This window comes from Macrotis lagotis, chromosome 1, assembly GCF_037893015.1.
Source record: "Macrotis lagotis isolate mMagLag1 chromosome 1, bilby.v1.9.chrom.fasta, whole genome shotgun sequence".
NCBI lineage: Eukaryota > Metazoa > Chordata > Mammalia > Peramelemorphia > Peramelidae > Macrotis > Macrotis lagotis.
This window is the reverse complement of record NC_133658.1, coordinates 505,186,372-505,210,155: the sequence shown is the minus strand read 5'-3', so window position 1 is coordinate 505,210,155 and position 23,784 is coordinate 505,186,372. Positions and strand designations below refer to the sequence as shown.

General features: G+C 33.0%; 1 protein-coding gene across 2 annotated transcripts in view; it reads right to left on the bottom strand.

Moving 5' to 3' along the window:
* RUNX1 (RUNX family transcription factor 1) overlaps nucleotides 1-23,784 on the bottom strand; it is a 339,353-nt gene that overhangs the window by 96,996 nt on the left and 218,573 nt on the right. For both annotated transcript variants that reach the window (XM_074214031.1, XM_074214032.1), the window contains one exon: nucleotides 1,593-1,697. In XM_074214031.1, coding sequence (XP_074070132.1) covers nucleotides 1,593-1,697 — 105 coding nt within the window. The remainder of the gene's footprint in view (nucleotides 1-1,592; nucleotides 1,698-23,784) is intronic.

The following is a 23,784-nucleotide window of genomic DNA, read 5'->3' as shown; positions in this document are numbered from 1 at the left end:
GAATGGGGCTTGATACAAAGATCTGGAAGTCATGTGGTTAGAATTGATTATTGAATTCCTCAAAGTTTAAAAGATGAAGGAGAAAGAGGGGGTGAAGACTCAAGTCAGTGCCATGGGCTACATCCACATATATGGACAGGTTGAAAATCTAGCAATGTTGACAAAAAACATTTAGATGTGTAGGAAGAAGATCAAGAAAAAAAGATTAGAAAAATTTTGAGAAGAAAAAATAATCAGTTTTTTCCTTTTTGTTCTTATTCTTTCACAACATGACTAATAGGTAAATAGGTTAAACATGATTGTACATGTTTAATATATATCATTTTATTTACTATCATGGGGATTGTGGAGGGAAGAAAGGAAGGAAGAAAAATGTGGATCTCAAAATATTATAAAAAATTAGTACTGAAACTATATATATATATATATATATATATATATATATGTAATTAGAAAAAAAATAAAAGAAAAAGAAAAAGAAAGAGTAACCAGAGGGAATAGTTAACAGTGTTAAATGCTTTAGCATTGTAAAAACAGTTTGAATTTATCCATAAAGAAGTTATTGGTGACTTTAGATGTGTAGCGTTAATTGAGTTGTAGGTATTGAAGTCAGATTGTAAGAAGTAGGAAATTGACTGGGAAGTGAGGAAACAAAAGCAAACAAAACTTTTTCTAATATGACTATAAAATAAAGGAGGTGTGATATCTGGGTAGTGAAGGTTGTTTTCTTATTATTGTTTGTTTGTTTTCAAATAGAGATAATCTGAATATCATTGTAGCCAATAAGGAAGAAACTAGTGAATGAGAAATTGAAAAATAAGGAAAGGTGTTTTAATCAAAGGGGCAAGCTTCTTAAGGGGACAGAAAAGGATGGTATCAAGAACTGGTGTTGGCAAGTAGAATGCTCACTTTCTCCTCTGAGCCTGAAGCTAAGGAGGAAAGAATGAAGTCAGTCCTAAACCTTCTAGTTTCCAAACTAAACAAACTCAAGTTCTAAAAATTTCCTTCACAAACACATTTTTCTTCACCTATATTCTGTAACTTTTCTCTAAAAATTTTCCCATTTATTTACTCCCATTTAAAAGAAAAAAATTCAGAGTCATGCAGTAAAGGCTTTCATCAGTACAACATAACAAAATTTATTCTCTGTTTTGTATTATCAGACTCTGGTTAAAATATCTCAATATGTATTTTAAAATTAAGAATAGATCAACACTACTGACATTCTACATTCATCTATATTAATGCATTTCACTTCCTTTTTTTGTTTTATTATGGATCCTATATAATTTCAATGAGTTTTTGATGTGCTGTTTCTGCAACATATCCCATCTCTTCAGGAAGTTCCCAATTTAAATTATATTAACTCCATTGATTAATCTCCTAATATTCACCACTGTGCTTCAAACAATTTCCTCCATTACCCAGTATATTTGAAGAACCAGTGTGCTTAGCACATCTAATTACAGGTGGTTGATTTACCCTTTGTTGGTAAAATTTCAGTTTCCTTTAAGATGATACCATACTTGCCAAGGTCACAAATTAGGACTGAGTACTTTAGGGGTTAAAAGCTTAGGGAGTATGTAACTTACTTCTAGGCTCCCGAGGTCCATCCACCGTAATTTTGATGGCTCTGTGGTAGGTGGCTACTTGTGGTGGATTTGTGAAGACGGTGATGGTCAATGTGAAACTTTTCCCTACAAGAAAGAAGAGAATGATAGTATTATATTACTAAATATGAAATCACCCTATTTGCTAGGAATTAATTATCACTAACCTACTTTCTGGGGCAGAAGTAGAAATGACAATGGCAACTTCACATTGAAGCAATTGAAATTTCATGTTCAGATAAATTTCATGCCAGTATACTGGCCATCATTCTAGCATAAAGAAAGTTGTCCATGAAATTTCAAGGTAAAATACCATATTTAGAAGACATGGACAATAGTTAATCCATTCTACTATATAACTTTATTTGTTGACATATAACATTTCACATGATCATTAATTTTAATTATTCAATTCTACAAACATTTAATAATTATAATAATTAACAAGTAAGAGAAGCCTGAGGTACTTTATCCTAATGACCAGAAACTCTAGGATCAGTTTGGCAGATTCACTCATTTGGCTTTGGGACAAAAGGCATAAGTAAGGGAACAAAACAAGGCAAGATAAACTTTTGAAAGATAGGAACCCAAGTTATTGGGCCAATGTCCATCAGAAGATGCAGTGGAATTCCTTTGGATCTATTTATAAAGCCTTCTCAGTTTCAATCATGAACCTTTCTGCTTTCCTTAACTGTTATTTTTGAGGAAGGAAAAAAAATATTTCTAATTGAGGGAACAGATTGGATATAAAACATTTTCTCAATATATTTGAAAAAGCAACTTACTGATACACTGTAGGTTGGCTTTATTATTTTTGTTTTGCTTTGTATTCTCAAGATATACAGAGAGAAACTAGACTATTAGCTCATATAAAAATTAAAAGTCACTAAAATAAACAAGGAAATGTGCTTAATATACTGTACTGAAATAAATATGAAGCCAATATGAATATCCACTGTGTACTGCCCACTGAAATTGGCCTCTATAAAATAAGCAAAACAATTCTTGTGGTATCTACTTCCCAGGCTAGTTTGAGGATCAAATGATGATTTTGTAATCAAGTGAGCTATAAATATGATATAGTTTCTACTCTCATATAGCATGAGTACATGGAAGAAGAGTGAGCACCAAATCTAGAAGAAAAAAAAGTAAAAACATACATAATTCCTTTATCTTCCTAACCCCCAATCATACACCATTCAAAAACTAATTTTTCTCTTCCAAGCCAGAGCATACTATTTTTTATTATTTCCATCTGTGACAATAATAGAATGAGATAATCAATGTGTGGCAATTTGCCTTAAAGCTCTATATAAATGCTAGCTATAATTAAGTCAGTTGAACTAGTGAACCTGTAAAATTCCTTCTAGCTCTAAAATCCTTCAGTTGAATCAATCTAATTAACTATGTTGTCCCAAACCTTCCATGGGTTCCATTAAACAATATACTGAGGAATTCAGATAGTAGCTAGGAAGTTCCAGGAATGTTTTCTGTAACAACTTTAAATGAAGCTTTTAAACAGGCCCTAAAGCTATAGAACCCACAAAAAAATCCAGAGTGAAACAAGTTCTCAACTCAAGATAATGTGGAGGAACTTAATTGAAAGTCTGTCTCAAGTCAGTAAAAGGTCAGAGTGCAGCAAGCCAGTAGTGCAGTGGGCCAGCAAAGAGGGTCCCAACCCCAGATCTGAAGACAAAGTTCAAGAACCCTAGTACAAGAGACCGATTCAATACAGGGAATAAAGTGCTAGCACCTGAAACACCATAGATAAGCCAGGGACCAGATCCCTGGCCCCAGCACTAAAAGCTTGATACTGAGCCTCCTTTACCCCAGGAGCAGAGCTCAAATATCAAAATGAGCAAAAGAATAAAAAAAAGTGTTAACCATAAAAAGCTACAATGCTAATAGGTATGATTTAAAAAAATGTCTATATATGAAACCTCAAAGAAATTTTTGAATTGGTCTCAAATTCAAAAAGACCTTTTGGAGGAACTCAAAAAAGTATTTTTAAAACTAAAGAAGAGATGAATAAGAAAAATAAAGAAAAGAAATGAGTCATGCAAAAGAACTATGAAAAATTTACTAAAGAAAATGACTTTAAAAGTAAAATTGACTAAATAGAAAAATAAGTCAACTCCTCTAGCAGTAAAAAAAAGCTAACTAACTGAAGGAAACAAAACCTTAAAAATTAGAATTGAACTAATGGAAACTAATGACTCCAATGTCATGATTCCATCAAACAAAACCAAGACTGAAAAAATAGAAGAAAATGTAAAGTACCTCTTAGAAAAAATGACCAACCTGGAAATTAAGTCCAGGAGAGACAATTTATGAATTTTTGGTCTACCTGAAAGCCATGATCAGAAATGGAGCCTGAAAAATGCAATACAGGAAATTATCATGTAAAACTACCCTAATATCCTAGAACAAGAACATAAAATAGTTCTTGAAAGAACCCATCACCCAAAAGGAGATACCAAAATAAAAACTGTAAGCAATATTCTAACCAAATTTCAGAATTCTTGGAGAAATGAGAATATCTGCAAGACACTAAAAAAGAAACAATTTAAATAACAAGGAACTATAGTCAGAATTACACAGGACTTATCAGCTTCAATAATAAATGATTGAAGTGCCTGGAATATGATATTCTGGAAGGCAAAGAACTTGGATTACAACCAAGAAACAAATACCCTGAAAAATTCAGTATATTATCTCAGGGGAAAAGATGGACTTCAATAAAATGGAGGATTTTCAAACTTCCCTGATAAAAAGACCAGAACTCAACAGAAAATTTGATCTTCAAATACAAGACTCAAGAGATGCATAGAAAGGTAAATGGAAAGGAAAAAAGGTTAGCCAATAAGACTAAGAAAAAAGTTAGTTAATAAGACTAAACAGTTAGACAATACCTGTAACTCTTGCGAATTGTATTTCTCTTAGGAAAGCTGAAAAGAACATAACTAGAGGGAAAATGTAGGTATAGATTGGTCATGAAATGATGATTTACTTTAGCCCATGAGGGTTGAATTTCTGTTGGCAAAATTGAAGGGAGTATACTTGAACAGATGGTGAGGGTACAAATTGATCTTGATGGCTCTTAAGAATTATACTTTTATCTGACTAGTTGAAATCAGTACACTTTGAGAGGGTGGAGGTACAAGATAGATTTAAAGCAATTAAGACCATGTGAAAAAAGAATATACTAGAAAAAGAAGGTGAAGGCATTAGAAAATAATTAGCATCATGGGACAAGGCAAAAAAGAACCTATTATAGAAGAGGGAAAGAAGGGATAGTGTAAATACTGAGTAAATCTTTCAACAAAGGCTCAAAGACGGAATGATATACATTCCCAATTGGGCATAGAAATTTATTCTACCCTATAGGAAAAGGGGAAACTACAGTGTAAGGAAGGCAGCAAGCAGAAGCAAAACAATGGTGAGGAGGGATAAGGTAAAGGAGAAAGAAAAGTACAAATTGAGGAAGATAAAATAGAAGAAAATAAAACAAGTTTTTGATATTATTTCTTTCCTTCTCGTGATCTTTTTCCCCCTTAGTTTTCTTTTTTCTTTTTTTACTTTAATTTTCTATTTTTATAAAAGATATTATTTGAGTTTTACAATTTTCCCCAATCTTGCTTCCCTCCCACCCCCACCCCACAGATAGCACTCCATACCCCCTTAGTTTTAATTCTTCTTTTGCAACATTCCTAATATGTTAAACATGTACAACCTATATCAGATTGTTCACTGCCATTGGGAGAGGAAAGGGAAGGGAGGGTGGGAGAAAACTAAAAACTTGCAAAAGGATGAATGTTGAAAACTATCTTTGCATGTGGATGGAAAAAAGTAACATGGAAAGACAACATGAACTGAAGCAAAGTGAAATGAGCAGAACCAGGAAAATATTGCACTTAGGAGCAGCAATTTGTAAGATGTGCTATTGTGAATAACTTAGCTATTCTCAGCAATAAAATGATGCAAGAAAATTCTGAAGGATTTATGATGAAAGGTGCTATCCATCACCATAGAAAGAACTGACAGTATGAATGTATTTTGCTTTATTTTCTTATTTTTTTGGTCTGTTTCCTTTCACAACTTTACTTATACAAAAACATGTTTTTCATAATAAAATTACTTGTTTTCTCAATGGAGGTGAGAAAGAAGAAAGAGAATTTAGAACTCAAAATCTTAAAAAATAATATTAAAATTGTTTTTACATGTAATTTAGAACAATTATTAAAGAAAATAAAAAATAATATACTGAGATACAAAGTTTCATCTTCTATTTCTAACTTCAGAAGAAAAATGTTTTACATTTCAAGGAGCTGCAAATTTATCAGTATGAATATTTCTTCTATTAATAAAGAATGCAATTTTCATATAACTTGCTGGATTGTCTCTCAGATTTGTTGTGACAGAAAAAGTTATCAACCTTCACCTGACTTAGTGACAAACATCTCTGCACTTAGCCAGGCTACTTATTAAAAACCAGACATTATTGAACCCATATTCAATTTCTTTGAGAGCCAAGGTTCACCAGTAGCACTAAATCCACTGTTGAAGTATGCTGTTGAAATGCAAGATAAGGTTCACCTTTTGCGTAGGTGGTTGCTTACATGTTTTAATCTTAAAGGTTTCAGGAAGACAACTTTCCAAATATACCTCCCCCACCAGTCTGTTAATGATGCCTGAAATTCTACCACTACAGATTCTTTTTGTCCCCCAGTGCCCTGGATGGGATAACACCATAAGCTGTTGTCAGCTAATATCTCAGCAGGGATTAGTTGATCAGATGCATTCCAGCTATCATATCTAGTTGAGAGAAAGGCTCTGCTGGAATAGAACAGAGGGTAGCTAGTTTGTGGGGGTGGGAGCTGCAGGAGGTCATAGATCTTGGACATTTATCAAGCCTACCCAGAACACCAACTGTCAAGCAATCTTTATAAAAATAGCACACTTTCTTCTGTTACTCTGACACTATGAACCTGGAGTAGCTCCCCATTTCAATTCAAATCAACTAACATTTATTTGTATCTGCTATGTACAGGATACTGTACAACAGCTTGAGAGTAAAAAGACAAAAATGAAACAGTCCCTGCTCTCAAGAAACTCTATCCTATTACTTAAAATGTTACACCTAAACTCTACCATGTATGTTTCAAGGCCTACAAAATTAAGACTTCATTCTTACCACTCTCTAGTAATTCATCGACCTCATCTCTCAAAAGCTATGCTAGTCTCTCTCTCTCTCTCTCTCTCTCTCTCTCTCTCTCTCTCTCTCTCTCTCTCTCTCTCTTTTTGGGTCATGTCACTTCCCCAAGCAAAAAAGTTTTTCCCTTGTCAGAAATGAAAGACCCTTTAAACTACTGAATCTAACCCATTTCTGAACAATATGCCCCTCTGACATGCCTAAAAAATGATTATCCATTCTAACTTGAATGTTTCACATATGAGAAAATTCATTACTTTCTAAGACAGTCTAATCTACTTTGGGAAAATTCTAATTGTTTACAAATTTTCCCTTAGATCCAAGCAACATTTTTTTCTTTTTTTCTTCATTATTATTCAGCCTCAGAGGTCAAGCAGGACAAGTCTCATCTTCCTTCTATATGACAGATATTACAAGTAACATACTCATTCTAAGACTTTGCTTGTTCAGGTTAAACATTCCCATTTCCCTCAAACTCTCAAATGAGATATTCTTTAGTAATTTTATCATTTTAGTTTCTATTCTCCTAAAAAAACCTAAATATTTTAAGCTACCATTTTTAGTATACATGCAAAGGATGATGCTCAAATTTATACGATAACAATTCTAGTCCCATACAATCTCTCCTTTTGTTGTTCTTGAGTCATTTTTTTTTGACAAGGCAATGGGGAGTTAAGTGACTTGCCCAAGGTCACACAGGTAATTATTAAATGTCTGAGGCTGGATTTGAACTCAAGTCCTCCTGACTCCAGGGCCAGTGTTCTATCTGGTGCTCTATCCACTGCACCACCTAGCTACCCTCATTTGGTTTTTTTTTTTTGCAAAGATACTGAAATGGTTTGCCATATTCTTCTCTCATAACTTAGTTTATTAATATATAAAATGAGAATTATGATTAGACATGTTAGTCTCAAACTATGAAAACTCATATAAAAAGATATTGTGATGTTGGTAGCACTTAAAAAAACCCTACTGTAGCCAATGACTACAATAATATAAATGAACAGAACAACATAACAATTGAAACTAAATCCCGAACCATTTAATGGCCAAGCTTGGACCTAAAGAAGAGATATAAGAAGTCTTCTTAGAAGTGTCCAAAGTGTCTGTGAAGATGTAGGTATGTACGTGGAATAGTGCATTTAAAGAAAGTTTTTCTTGATATATTGGTCAGTCATGTTGAACTGTTTCATTCATCCCTTTGTTATTCTTTGTTAAAAAGTATTACTCTCAGTGAAGGAGAATCTTGAGATATGAAAGTGATATGAATAAAAGTTTACTTTAGAAAGCAAATAAAAAGATATTAAGAGATACATAATATAAAACAATGAATGACAAGAAAATCTAGTATAAAAAGAAGCAAAGAGCAACACTTTTAAAAGAATGAATGTGTCAGTCTGGATATACAGAGACAAATAAACAATACAAGTATTTTTTAAGAATATAGCATATAAAAACGTCTAAATGCTATACTCAGGGAATAATGGAAGAAAATTTCCCAGAACTTCTGAATATTGACAGCAAAGCATCAATTGAGATAGTCCTCAGATCATCTCCAGGAAAATAACAATAACCATGTTTTAAGACATGTAATGTTAGATTGAATGTTTTCAGTGACAGACAACAAATTTTATGAGTCCAGGAGAATGACTTTCAAATATAAAGAAAAGGAAATTAAAACAACACTAGCTTATTCAGTAGTGACACAAAATTTCAGGATGTAATGGAATAGCTTATTTCAAAAAGCAAAACAGTTCAAACTTCAACCCTAAATTATATATCCTGAAAGTTTGAACTTAAGCATCAATTAAAAAAATAGATGTTCAAAGGAAAGGTATTTAAATCTATTCTGGTAAAAAAAAGACCAAAGAGCAATTATCAAGAGATAGAAATGGACAAAATGGAATAATTATATAAATAAATCTTTTTTTTTTTTAGTTTTTGCTAGGCAATGGGGTTAAGTAGCTTGCCCAAGGCCACAAGTGTCTGAGACCAGATTTGAACTCAGGTACTCCTACTCCAGGGCTGGTGCTTTATCCACTGCACCCAAACTTATTATATATTACTGTCCTTTATATTTTTGTGGTCCAACCAGAATTTTGCTCCTTACATGTAAAATTATTTTTATTTCTTTTTACTTTTGCATGCCTGAAGTATACTTCCACCTTATATGGTCTCAAAGAATCTGTATCTGCTCTCACAAAGCAACACATCTTTTATGAAGCTTTTCTAGATCCCTTTATACAGCTACTGGTACCTTTGAGTTTCCTGGACATCATTTATTGTGTGTATGTGTGTGTGAATGATTTTCCCCATAGAATGTAAGTTGCTTGAGAAAATGAACTGTTTCATTCTTGTCTTTTAATCTCCAGCATCTAATCTAATAAATAGTTGTTTGAATGGTTGTTGATAAAGTAGTTGTAGTCCAAATTCCAAATGAGACTGTTAGCTTCATGAAAATAAAAACTTCAATCAATCGGTTTACAAGTATTTCTTAAGAACACATTGGAGATACAAGAACAAAACATTTAATAAGCTCTACTTCTATGTAGGGATTTCATTATAAAGGGAGAGACAACTACATATAAAGGAAAAAGAGAAAGCCAATGTAGCATGAATCTATATAAAGGTATTTTGGAAGAGAAGTACTCTGGTAGGTCAGGAAAAGCTTCATGCAGATGTTACTTGTGCTGCTTCTTAAAGAAGATGGGGGGGGTGCAGCTAGGTGGCACAGTGGATAGAGTACTGGCCCTGAAGTCAGGAGAACCTGGGTTCAACTGTCCTCAGACACTTAATAATTGCTTAGCTGTGTGACCTTGGACAAGTCACTTAACCCCATTGCCTTAAATTTAAAAAAAATTAAAAAAAGAAGACAGACTGTGAAGTGGAGAAGAGAGCATTTCAGTCATGTAGGATGGCCTGTGCTAAGGCACAGAAATAGGAAATGGAGATTTCTATATGAGGAAAAGAGAAAATGCAGGTTTGACTGGACTTAAGACTGATTTCCTTTTGGGGGAATAATATCCGTGAGATATGAAAATTTCCCTTTGTCATAAAGGATTATCTGCACATGTAGAAAATTCAGTTTTTAAGATTAAGAAATTAATTAGAAAAATGTTTTTTAATTTTTTTCTTTTACTATGTTGTATATCAGTCACTGAACCAGCTAGAAGTAAAAGGAATCCACTGTTTTTGAGGCAACAAATGGAAAAGATACAAGATTTGGATTCAAAGGCCCTAGAGTCAAATCCCAGTTCTGCACCTTATTGCCAGTGTGACCTTAGAAAAAACATTTAACCATTTTGTGTCCCAGTTTCTTCATCTATATAATAGTGGGGCATTGCATATAATCTAAATTTCAGCTCTAAATCTACTACCCTGTGAATCTCTAATTACCGACTAAATTAAAAAGAAATCTTATTTATGTGTAACTAAAAAATAGCAAATCATTAAAAATTTCATTCTATTTTTTTTAAATCAGGAATGTCCCTGGTGATTTACAAGTGATGGAGAAACATTTTCCTTTGCATATCATGTTGAGTCAAAATGTGTCCTTCTAATATTAACACATTGAGCCACAGAGCAACAGATTCCAAAAACTTATGTACTTTGGAATTCATTTGGTTTCATCTTCCTGAAGAAACTACCTTAAAGCTAAAATTGTATACATTTTATCCAGATACCAAAAGGTTTTTTAATTATTTATTCAAGGATTTCTATCAATTTCTACAGGTCTTGAACTTCAACTGTTTATGAATATGAACAAATATACTAATTTACATAATGAATAAAATTAGAATTTTTTGAGGTCAAAGTCTTGAATACAAAAATGTTTATGAAAATGATGTGTTTTGCTGATCCCAGAAAATCTGGTTTTCAGACGTGGGTCCTTAGTTTGTAACCAACCTTTTGGCAAACCCACTTAAATTCTCTGAGTCTCAGAGGATAAAATAAGAATAATAATATTTATGCTGCCAAATTATCACTATATATTTTTAAGAACAAATTAAAATATGCATACATAAATATAGAAAAGATATATATGACATATACATACACATATATTCAATTCTTCCTAATTTATAAATTACTATTTAAAAACTCTTTTAACAGAACTAGAAGAGACCTTAGAAAACTTTTCCAACACACTCAATTTACAAATGAGGAAGCAAAGACACAGAGAGCTTTAACAACTTATGCATGGTCCCACAGCTTATCAGGAACCTAGTATAACTAGGATTAGAACCCAGGTCTCCTCACTCCCAAACAGGTTTTCTTTCCACCACACTAAATTATAGTATTTTACAAGAAAAGATAATATTGTAGAATCTTCTATTTTCTAGATATATCAAGACATTTAAAAATTCAAGATGCTTAAAATATCTTTAAAAAGATATGTAGTATTATTATACTTTAAATCAAGAAACTATTAACAATTGAAAATCAAAATTTGAATAGAAATTGTTTTTTATGTACTTTGAATGATATTGTGTGAGAAGATCTGGAGAATGAAAAAGTGTGAAGGATCCTTTGGAAATAAAGAAGGGAACATGGAAGATTTTTAAGATCTCTGGAAGTTCATATTCTTTTATTATGTCTAATGTCAATTAAATTTTTGAAGAAAGAAATTGCCAGTTTGTTTAATGATAAAATGATCATTTCCTTAGTGATAATTTTTTTACTTCAGAAGGTAAAGGAATCAATGATAATTTTTTCTTTTAAAACTGATTCTCACTACTTAGGAGACACTAGTAATTAGGGGGTGAAAATGATGAGAACTGAGAAAAAGTAACCCTTCCATCTTAGAATATGGATACAGAAGAACAGGGAAGTCAGATATAATCTGACATGTGCCCCAAATTTGGAAAGATATATTTCAAAGGGGTCAGAAATATATAAATTAGAAATCACAAATTAAACATTTACCAGAAAAATGACTTCTAAGAAAATTATAGTCTGAAAATTCAAAGAGAAACAATTCCTAAGAGAGAAAAATGGGATAGTTTTCTCCAGAAATCAATATGGATTGTATTCAGTCCAATTTAGATTTTAAAATGTTATTTGCTGAATATGGGGAGTTAACAGAGTGGAATATGGCCAGTGTGACAAAGTATAGTGTCAGAAATGCTGAAGCCCAGAATAGACTGATGATGGTGAAGAAACCTATGGGTAACAAACAGGGAATTTTTTCAAAGTCATGCTGAAGAAAGGAGGACGAATGGGTGAATAAGGGACAATCATTAAAAAAAAAAAAGAGAAGAAGATTGAGTTGGTCAACACCTACTTTGCATATTTTCTCAAATGGTTTATTGGGACTTGATATTCAAGGCAAACAGGGAGTTAGTAAAACATCCATGATTAGTAAAAAAGAATAAGGAAGTGCAAATTCAAATCTTTAGGCTAAGATGAGCTACATCTTTGGGAAATGAAAGAAAGGCAATTGTCAATGGTAGCTACTGTCACTACTCCCTGGAAGACTGTAAAGAATGGGAGAGGTACTCCAGGATTGAAAATGAGCAAGTGTCAGAATGTAAAAGGGAGAAAATGGAGCCTGTAAACTAAAGACCACTGAGTTTGACTTTGCGTCCTATTAAAAGATAGAGCTAGTTAAAAAATAATAATTATTATTATTAATTTGTATAGTTATCAGTAATTAGTTATTAGTATTAGTAAATAAATATCTAGAAAAGGACACAGTGACCAGAGAGAGAACCAGTATGATTTCATCAAGAAGAGATTATTCCAGAATAATATGGTTTTTTTGGGACAGGATTACTAGGTAGATTATAGATTATAGGAATGTTGTAATTAAGTATAAGCTATTTAGATTTAATAAAGCATTTAGCAATCTGTCATTCTTTAGGAAAAAATGAAGAGATGTGGGCTATGCAATAGTATATTTAGGTAGTTTGGACCCAGTTACATGGCCAAATCCAAGACTTAGTTTTTAATGATTCTTTGTCAACCTAAGAAGAATTCTCCATCAAAGTACCTCCCTGGGCATATATGATTAGCATGTTATCAGTTTCTTCCCCACTACAACCACCACCAGAAGAAAAGATTTGAGAAAAATTTTGAGAAAAATTTGAGAAAATTTGAGAAAAATTTTCTTGTACAAATGTAAAGCCTCAGGACTGGAGTTTAAACATAGTTAAATAACAACTTGTCTGAAAAAAAGATCAATATCTTTTAGTGGATTGCAAGTTCCATATCAGTAAACAATAATGATATGGAAGTCAAAAAAGCTAGTATTGTCTTCGACTTTATAGTGTCCAGGATTGAGAAGTGATAGAACTTTTATAATCTGCTCGTACTGAGTTCAATTATGGATATATTTTAAGAATGATATTATTAAACTAGAAATTTTCTAGGGGAGGGCAGCCTGGTTGGTGAAGAACCTTGAGTTGATGCCATATGAAGATCAATTTAAGGAATTGAACATGCTTAGTCATAGGAAAATAAGAGATTGCTTTGGGTGGGAGTGGGGGAGAGACATTATCATCTTCTCTGTTAGCAATTATATGGAGCTTAAAGTTTTGCAAAATGTATTACATATATTATCTCATTGATTATCACAGCAACCTTGGGAGAAAGTTACTTCTATCACCCCCATCTTATAGATGAGAAAAGGAAGGCAATGAATTAAAGTTAAATGACTTGTCCAGGATCATAGTGCTAGTTACTGATTTGAGAGTTAGAATGTTAACTCCAATTTTCCTGACTCCAAATCCAGGAAAATTAGCTATTGTGCCACCTAGCTGCCTCTAGAGAGCTACCATAGCTGTTTTTGATTATTTGGATATATATATACATATATATATATATATATATGTATATATATATATATATATATATATATGTATGTATATATCATATACGATCTGCCTGGATCCAGAGGACAGAACTAGGAACCATCAATAAAAGTTGTAAAGAGACAAATTTAGGAAAATTTAGGATCAACTTCCTGGTAATTCCAGGCTCATACACTTAATAATTACCTAGCTGTGTGGCCTTGGGCAAGCCACTTAACCACATTTGCCCTGCAAAAACCTAAAAAAAAATAGAAAAAAGAAAATCAGATTGGCTTGTCTCAGGCAGTGTCACTATAGTAGGAGATTTCTAGAAGAATGTTCCTTTTATGAAGATATAGATTATCAAAGAGATTATTATTTAAGTACTAGGTGGACAAAATAGCCTCAAAAAAATTCTGATTTTTCCATAATGTGAGGTTTATATAGAAAATTATTGTCAAACATAAATGGCAATGTCAAGTAAAAAAATCAGCAAATTTGACAAAGTAATATTCCTAAAGGTGATGAATGCACAGATACACATGACAAGTTTGATTTTTCATGAAATGACCTAGAATGATCCCAGTTAAAGTTGTAAAACAAATGAAATCTTTTACTGCTCTCCCACTTGCCTTAACAGCTTCTAATCTCCATCCTGTCTCTTCTCCCTTCTCTTCCAAGCCCTTTCTGTGAGTGACTTGATATAAAATTAACTCTTTGTCAATTTGTGTTGTTCAGTTGCTTCAGTCATGTCTGACTCTTTGTGATTCCATTTGGAATTTTCTTGGCAAAGATACCGGAGTGGTTTGCCATTTTCTTCTCCAGTATATTTAACAGATGAGGAAACTGAAGCAAATGAGCTTTGACTCACTCAGAACTCAGGTCTTCCTGACTCTAGGTCACTCTACCAGTTCCCTGCTCACTATCAGCCCTTTCAGTCAAGTATTTGTTCCTGACATGCTAATTAATAATTAAAATATTGTTCTGAATCTTAAGGGATGGGGGAACAAAATATTTGCATTTTTAATGGAGAGTTTATCAGTTTCTTCCCCACCATGACCACCACCCACCAAAAGGCACAGATAATATGCTTATCAAATTCAAAAATAACAAAAAAACCTCAGAAGAAAAGATTTGATGAAATTTTTCTTGGATAAAAGTAAAGTCTCAACACTGGAGTTTAAGCATAGTTAAATTACAACTCATCTGAAAAAAAGAGCAGTGCCTTTTAAGTGGATTATCATCTTAGACTTTACAGTGTCTAGGATTGAGAAGTGATTGATCTTTTATAATCTGCTCATACTGAGTTCAATTATGGGTGATATGTTTTAAGAATGAGAGAGGGAAGGAACACAAGGGGAGGAATCTACATGATTTCCCCTAGTTCATTTTTTCTATTACTGTGTCTAGATTATAATTAGGTGACAAGGGAAAGGACTTTCTAATTCATCCCACCTAACCCTTGTAACTTTTTCAGGTGAGAAAATAGGACCAGAGAATTTCAGTGATTTATCTGAAGTAATCTAGATAGTCAATGACATATTTGGGCCTAGACCCCAGGTCTTCTAATTCCCAGTTCAAAGGCCACAGAACACTGTTATATAGCTAATGGTGCTTCATAAATGTTTTAGGTAACAGCAATAAAAAAACTCCAAATGGTATATGACCTTTGGTAGGAAGTATTAGCAGTACAAAGACTTTAATATTAAAAATGCTTTTTGATATTAAAAATGCTTTTACCAATTACCACATGACAATTATCTGTATATCTATATTAATATATTCAAGAAGTATTCTAATTCTAATTCTACCTACATCAGTCTCTTCCCTCCCCAATTCATTCTTTATTGCCAAAATTCAGTGACTCTAGGATAAAATACGATGTATAAGCTAGACATTTAAGGTCCCTTACAGAATATTTCCAAACTACTGTACACATCAGACATTGCTCTCTTCAGCCAAAGTGAACTACTTGCTCTTCTCAATAGTCAGCATTCTATTTCCTGACTCTTTGCATTGGCACAAGCCATCCTTTCTACCTGAATTTTCAGTCTTGTCTTAACTGTTTCTCCAAAAATCCTTTTCTTCACTCAAAGTTCAGCCAAAATACCAAAGCTTCTGGGATGTTTTCCTTTATACACCCAACTGTTACTATTCTCTCGATAAATCATCATATATTTATTTCTTTGTGTATAATGTATCCTGTAGTTGACAATAAAAGGAAAAATATATGAATATATATGTATTTACATATATATATATATGTAAATACATATATATATATATATATATATATATATATGAATGAATAACTCCATTCACTCAATTCAGGGACACTTATTATGTTAAGATCATAGATTTAATAGGGTTGGAAGGGATGTAAGAGAGACCACTTACTCCTACCATCTCAGATGTAGAAACTGCAAAGACAAATTTTAAATGACTTAGCCAAGGTCACACAGGTAGATTTGAGACTAGGTTATCTGATTCCAAATTCAGATAATCAACTCTTATGTAATCTAACTCTTATATGCAAACCATGTTCCAGACATTGTCCAAGATGATGTAGGGGATACAAAGATGTCACTTCCTATTCCTAGTAAATAGCAACATCCATTCCATTTTCCCCCAGCTTCACTCACTGTATTTTAATGATAAGTGATAATGTTTTGTCCTCTAAACTAGTTTTAGAACTTTTAATTTAATATCACCTTATTTTTGCCCTCTAAATAGTTCTGAAAGTTAGATAAGATAAGAATTTTTTTTTAGGTTTTTTGCAAGGCAAATGGGGTTAAGTGGCTTGCCCAAGGCCACACAAGCTAGGTAATTATTAAGTGTCTGAGACCAGATTTGAACCCAGGTACTCCTGACTCCAGGGCCGGTGCTTTATCCACTGCGCCACCTAGCCGCCCCAAGATAAGAATTTTTATCTTTATTTTAGACCTAAGAAAAAGTAAGCCTCAGTCTCAGGAGAGTTCTCCTTTATTATTGATCTTAGGTACTATTATTCCTAGAGTCAAAAAATGTTGATACACAGAAATCTTCCACTACTCAGATTTTTGTGAAACCACAAAAGATAGTCAGTCAGTGAGTATTTAAGTTTTCAAGGTGCAAGCAGAATATTAAGTCTTAGAGATACAAAGAAAAGGCAAAAATTGGTCCTATTCTCAGGAGGCTCATATTCTAATGGAGGAAAATAATAAATAGTAAATTTCCATCTTGAATTAGGAGATTACAATTTTGCAAGTAGAAAACTTCATTAAAAAGATATCCCTAAGGACTTCTAAGAGTCATATGAGTTCCAATTTAACATTTTTCTCTTTAATATTTTATATAAAATTGGAAATGGATCAGTGAGGCCCATCACATGAGTTACCAAATGCTGTCATGTCCCTATACAAGGGAAACGATATCCTCATAAAAAAAAAAAAACTGTCAGAGGTCAGATAAATATAGATAAATCTGAAAGGTATACATTCTTTAAAAATATCATCCAGTGAGGTCTCCTAGCTTAACATAATTCTGCTATATCAAGTTCTATCCAAGCGTTTGGAAAGAACTACTGATGCACTGATCATTATTGTCCTAACTCTCTATATATGTTTGAACAAAGCTAAATTTGCCCAGGGACAGAAAGAGGTTGAATTTCCATTTGGAGCTTATAAAAATGGTGAAACAGTCAGAACTTCAAGAATGATGTCTAGTGGAAAAGCCCAGATGTCCTTAAGTACAGTCTGAGGCCAACTGCTCTGGCATTGCTACAAATTCTTTGAAACTTGGGTGGAGGCGGTAATTACAATTCAGGAAAAATGTGATACTGTTGAGTGTCCAGCCTCAGCAGTACAGGGACCCACAGAGACACCACACTGCTTTATTGTTAAAATACAGTGTTTATTGTGAAAATATCACGTAAACAGAAAAGGGCATGTTTGAGTTATAAGTATTTATGTGACATTAATGTTTATATGAATAAGTCAGAATGATTTAGGAAAAATATTTTTCCTATGGAAAACAATGATTCAGATAACAATACTAATTTTAGTTCTTTTCTTCCACTGATAATCTGTTCTCTCGTGTCCAGTGCTTATAAGTTTTTAATATGATATTTTATGTTGCCAAGAAACAAATCAACTAGTTTAAATTGAAGGGTTCCAACTATACATTTTAGCAGACTTGCAGACAGTTGGAAATAGAACTGAAAAACTTCTGCTAACCTACAAAATGTTCACTATCTATTCTTTTCCTAAAACTTCTCCATTAAAATTCTACTCTCAGGGCCTCCTTGGGAACCCATACCATGGCCCTCTGTTTTTCAAGGTTATACCAGTGGAATACAGTTCTGGTAGGTACCATCTAGTGAAAAGGACTTTTAAAGGGTTTTGGTGGAATACAGTTTCAGTTCAATGGACTTTGTGCCTACCGTGCAAGCACTAATCTAATTACTCAAAGGGAACTGTCAATATATCTTCTCCCAGCACTCACTATGAATTCTTTTTAAAGCATTGAATTTTGTGGAAATCAGTTACAAAATGGAGGACCTTTGAACTACATTAGTAAAGAACATACGGATGTTCTTGAAATCATGGGTCCTTGTGGTAATGAAGTGTTACAGTCATGATTTATCATAAGGAATCTCTTCTGGAATCTGAAAAAGTCTTAAGACTGTGAGTAAATTTTTCCTTTTAAAATAAAATTCTAATTTCTCTATAACCTGGACTAATCCAGGTTTTACTTTATTCCTTTTGGGATTAGGAATATTAGGACCATTTGCTGTCACTTTTGAATCACTTACAATTGAAAGGTAATTCCATTCAGAGTATGTGGAGCTAGAGGACAGAAAGGAAGATGAAAGCTGTTTAACTGGAAGAAATAATGTGCAGATATCATGGTGCAAGACTAAATTTATTCAAGAAACTTTGTGGGAAGATAACCATAACCAAGGTAAACAGGGCCTTGATTAACCTTGAATAGGGATGATTCCCTTATAATCACATATAATCTAGTCCAATGTCTTATTTTATAAATGAAGAAATGAAAGATAAAAGAGGTTAAGTAACTACAGATAGTTTGTGGAAGAACTAAGAGTTGAATGCAAATCCTCTGACTTTAGAGTATTTCCACTGTACTCACCACCTCCCCTCAATGATGGGTTTTTTTCTCTCAAGTGCACAAAATAGATACTAACATTGTTGTTGTTGTTGATGATGATGATGATGATTTTTGACTGGGCCATAAGAAAAGAATATCTGCTACTGGATATGTAAAAAGACAGTAGAACAACTGCCTAAAAGAAACCTAGCCCTATTCTACTTATAGTCTTGGATTAGATAAGCATATTAAAGAAAGATGGCTGATGCTTCTTAGCCTACATTATTATAGAGTATTACCTCTGAGCCTTAGAAAGGCTTTCTCTCTGTCTCAGTATGATGATTCAATTAGAACCACACACTACTCTTAACTATGGTAAATGTTCCATTAAGTTTGTGGGATTTTCTCACATGGTCTAGGGGGCAGTATGCAAATCATAAATTCTTAATGATGGTCTTAGACCTTATGGTAAAAGCAGGGAATAATCTGACTTGAAAAATAAGTAGGATATTTACTTACATCTTCTTTGAGAAAAATACAATTTAAGTGGGTTCTAATTTAATGTTTCTACATTTCAGAGTAGCACTCGGGAAATCATAGGAAACACATTTTAAATCCAGCAATATGCAAAGTGCTGTGAATATCTCAAAAGTTCTGGTGAGGCCATTTTACAATTTAAAAGCACTGCAAGACCTAAAATATAGATAGAAGATGTCAGTGACATGTGATGTCATAATTAAGAAAATTTATTATTTCATTAACCATTTTATTAACCATTCAATGTATGAATCTCTACTCTGAGTTGGTAGCATATTTCATGTGCTCACTTGAATGGTAGTTGGTCTTTGCATTGTTTAGGATTTGTATTTCAAAATTGTTTCTCTGTAGAATCATTGGTGTTTCTACTGGTTTCACTCATTTCACTTTACATTAGTTCACTGAAGTATTCCAAGTTCTCTGTTTATTTTTCTGCTTTCTAACCTATTCTGCAATCCTTTTATGGCTACCTTTATTCCATTCATATTCATAGTTAGGGATATCTGTGTATTTATTTTCATCTTACACTTTTTCTCTTCAATTCTTGCCTCCTCTACAAAAGAAGAGAATATTTAGTGAAGGAGTGTCCTCAGAACCTCCTCTAGGTTTTAAAATCTTGGTTTACCTCTTCAAGGAGTTGATCTTATGGTAAAGTTGCATTTTTTAGATGGTTTTTGTAGTGCTATTGATTTTGTTCTTCTAGGTTTGCATCCCAAGCTTTCCCATCACTATAATAATTCTTTATTTGGCATTTTTTTGTCTAGTAATTCTTCCAACCTCCTCCCTGAATTCAGATTTTATTTTAGGGTTAAACTTTTTATACTTCTGAAGGTGATGTCTGGACTCAATTTATGTCCTCATTGGTCCTCTTATTCCTTTCTTGGGGTATTGAATGTTGTATTATTGCAGGATAATAGAGACCTCTCAGGCTGGGGACCTGCAGGTTTTTACTCTCTTGGAGACGAATGATTGTTGCCCTTCTCTCTGTGCTCTACAAATTCTTTTTTTTTTTAGGATTTTGCAAGGCAAATGGGGTTAAGTGGCTTGCCCAAGGCCACACAGCTAGGTAATTATTAAGTGTCTGAGATCGGATTTGAACCCAGCTACTCCTGACTCCAGGGCTGGTGCTTTATCCACTGCGCCACCTAGCCGCCCCTTTGCTCTGCAAATTCTTAACCTGGGTTTCAGGCTTCCCCCTGGTTTGAGTTTGAGTAGACTGTTAACTAAAAAGTTCTGTAGGTTCAGAAAGAAAGACTGAAGTGTCCCCTTTGGTTTGAAATTATTGCCCTAGTTATTCTGCTTTAGGCTTCAGACTGAGTTGAAACAGACTCTCTCACTCTCTCCCTGGATTTAGATTCAGTTGCTCCATACTCACTCTACAACCTATTAATAATAGCAAGTATTTGTATTACACTTAAAGTTTTTCAAAGTGCTCTAAGTATGTATGCTAACTCATTTTATCTCCACAACAACCCTTTGAGGTAGTTATCATTCCCATTTTACAGACACAGAATCTGAGGCTGAGAGAGATTAAGTGTCTTGCTTTGAATCTTATAGCTAGCAAATGTCTGAGGTAGAATCTAAACTCAGGTCTTCCTGACTCCATATCAGGAGCTATAACACTCTGTCCATTAAACAACTTTGGAATCTGACCTCTGCTCAATCTTCCTTGTTACTTCTTTAGGTATATTTCCCCTCCTCAGTCTCCCCTGGAGTTTTTTCTTGCAACTGGGTAGTAAGTGACAGAACTAGCTTTTGGCACCAGTTCTTACTTTCTACACAAGATCTGGTACCCACATAAAAGTCTTGGACTCCTTGTCCTAGGCTAAGCCATCTTTAGGTCCCTTTATTGAAAAGCTCCTAGAAGCCCTTCTTAGTTATACTTTGTCCCCAGTGTTTGCAAACATCTCTGTCTCCATATGCTATCCTGGGCTGAAATATTTGACTCACTGGTATTTTTTTTTAGATTTATCAATCAGGATTTAGCTTGGTATGTTTTTGAGCTCTTTCTAGCAAAAAGCTCAGTTGTGCTTTTCTACTATCCCACCATCTTGACTGATCTCCCACCTTTAACATAAACCAAAATAAGATTAAAAAACTGCCTCATTATGACTGAATAAAATCAAATTAGTAGAGAGATATGTTGTCCACTAAAGAATATGTGTATGTTGCAAAACATCCTTCTTTTATTATTCTTTGGCAAGACCAACATAAATTCATAGAACATAGAATCAGAGAGATAGATGTAGAAGGTATCTCAGCAACACTTTATTCCATTTCTCCTATTTTTTTAAATGAGACCATTAAAGGCCAGGTAGGCAGTTTATAGTAAGAAATGGAAAAGCTAGGAACTTTTGAATTATTCTCTCAAAATTCAAAAAATTCACCAATTAACTCATTAATTTTTTGTTGTTTTATTTTGAATGCAGATTAGCATTTTATTAATAGGATGTTAGTAGCAATGGATCTTTTCTTCACACAATTTGGATGAAGAGTCTTATAGGAATAAACATACACACGGTCACATGGTTTGGCTAAAAAAAATCCCAAACCCCAGATAATATTGTAATAATGTTAAATGTTGAGATAACTTAATAAACCCATAAGAAATTTTGTCCATTTGAATTTTGTTATGATCATTGAAAACAAGGTAACATTAAGCAAATAGCATATTATCTTTTCCTTTACCACAAAAGAAAAAAACAAAAAAATTTATACATGTGATTCAGCACTTGTTTGGGTGGCCATTATGTCTATAATACTTGATGCTGAAACAGGAAGCTCTAAAAATCACTCAACTATTATTTCTCTTATAGTTACTTTGTAATTGATAACTGAGATATCTCCTCTCTACTCAGATCAAAATGAACTACAACTACTCAAAAAATATATGGACTGGCAAAATAAGGGTGGAGAGTGGGTGGGAAGATGAATCCATCTTCTACTATCTCTACTAACTAAATCATAAAATTTATTTTAAAACAATTGTCAAGAAAAAGACTACTTCATACTTATTGAAATACTCAAGCTCTAAAATTCATAGTAATACTCAAGCACTTAACAAAATCATAGCAATCCCCAAGATCTTAATAAGATCATGAAAATATATAATATCAAAGAATTTGTTCAAGTTATGTAAAGTTTCAGAAATTATTCATTTCCTGAGTTCCATATTATGGATAATGACTCCTAGGGCATAGAATGAGAAAGAGCTTAATTTAATGTATATAAAAAAATCACTGCTATTTTGTTCAGCTATGTAAAACAAAGTTAAGAAAACCAGTGATTTAATAGATAAAATATAATAATTCAAATTTCTGCCATAAAATTTCAATTTGCCTTGCAATGTAAAACAATCAGTTTGCTGAGACTAGCTGAAAATTCAATTAATCACACTAAAATATGAACAGTTACTTCCCTGTCTTCATTGTTTCAAAGCAAGAGGGGAAAGTATAACTATTTTTAAATATATTTAAAATCAGCAACAAGAACAAAAGTTGTTTGGCAATAATTGATTATTTATAATTTAGCTGTTATTACACCAGCTGGTCATTTTTTTGTTTTCAATAAGTCATGCCTATTTGATTCCCTTAAAGTAGATAATTGTTCTCTGGAGCTAAACAACTAAACATTGTCCTTTCCCATAGCATAAAGCAAGACTATATAAATAATCAATAATCAATTTCTGTTATCAGTATTGCATATGTTGAAATAATAGTTCAAATATATTAATAATAGCCATTTAGTATAAAGAAAAAAATTTTTACAGGAAAAATCATTGGTTATTTAGGTTCTTTCTTTCTATTCCATTATATTAAGCACTCATTGGGAATGTATGTTTTTCTTGGAATTACCTAAATAAAGGAAACATCCTACTAAATTAAAATTTTTCTAAATAGAGAATATCTATTTGGGGAAAACGCAATGGTCTAGACCATTAAACAATAAACACTTTATGTCCAAGGAATGTTTGCTGAGGAATATTCTCAATGTATTCATGATTTTGTGGCACAATTAAATTGTGAGAGGTAACAACAAGTATAAATTCTAAAATATAAAAATTAAAATTGAAAAAACCTACAATGACAATATAGAGAGAGCTTGATGCTTGGCCTAGTATAGTACATGTACGGGCTGTACCATGAAGGATGGATAAGTATCATGTATATAGTAGAATTTTTTTATAGAATGAGAAAATATATGGAAATTTTTTATTTTGATTTATCTGACAGTCCTCTAAAATTTCTAAAGATTGAATGAAATTAAGTCTATATTTTTAGTTATTCAAATTCTACCCATTTGAAATAAAATTGGCTATAAAAGCAAGCTTGGGATATGAGATGTCTATTGTATTCATTCATTTATTCATTATTTCATTTAAGAACAAGGAGAGATGATGGACTTGCTCATTCCATCAGTGCAACAATCAGGGACAATTTGGGGCTCTCTGCAATGGAGAATACCATCTGTATCCAGAGAAACAGCTATGGAGTTGGACCAAGGACTATTACCTTAACTTTAGGAAAAAAACTGCTATCTTACTGTC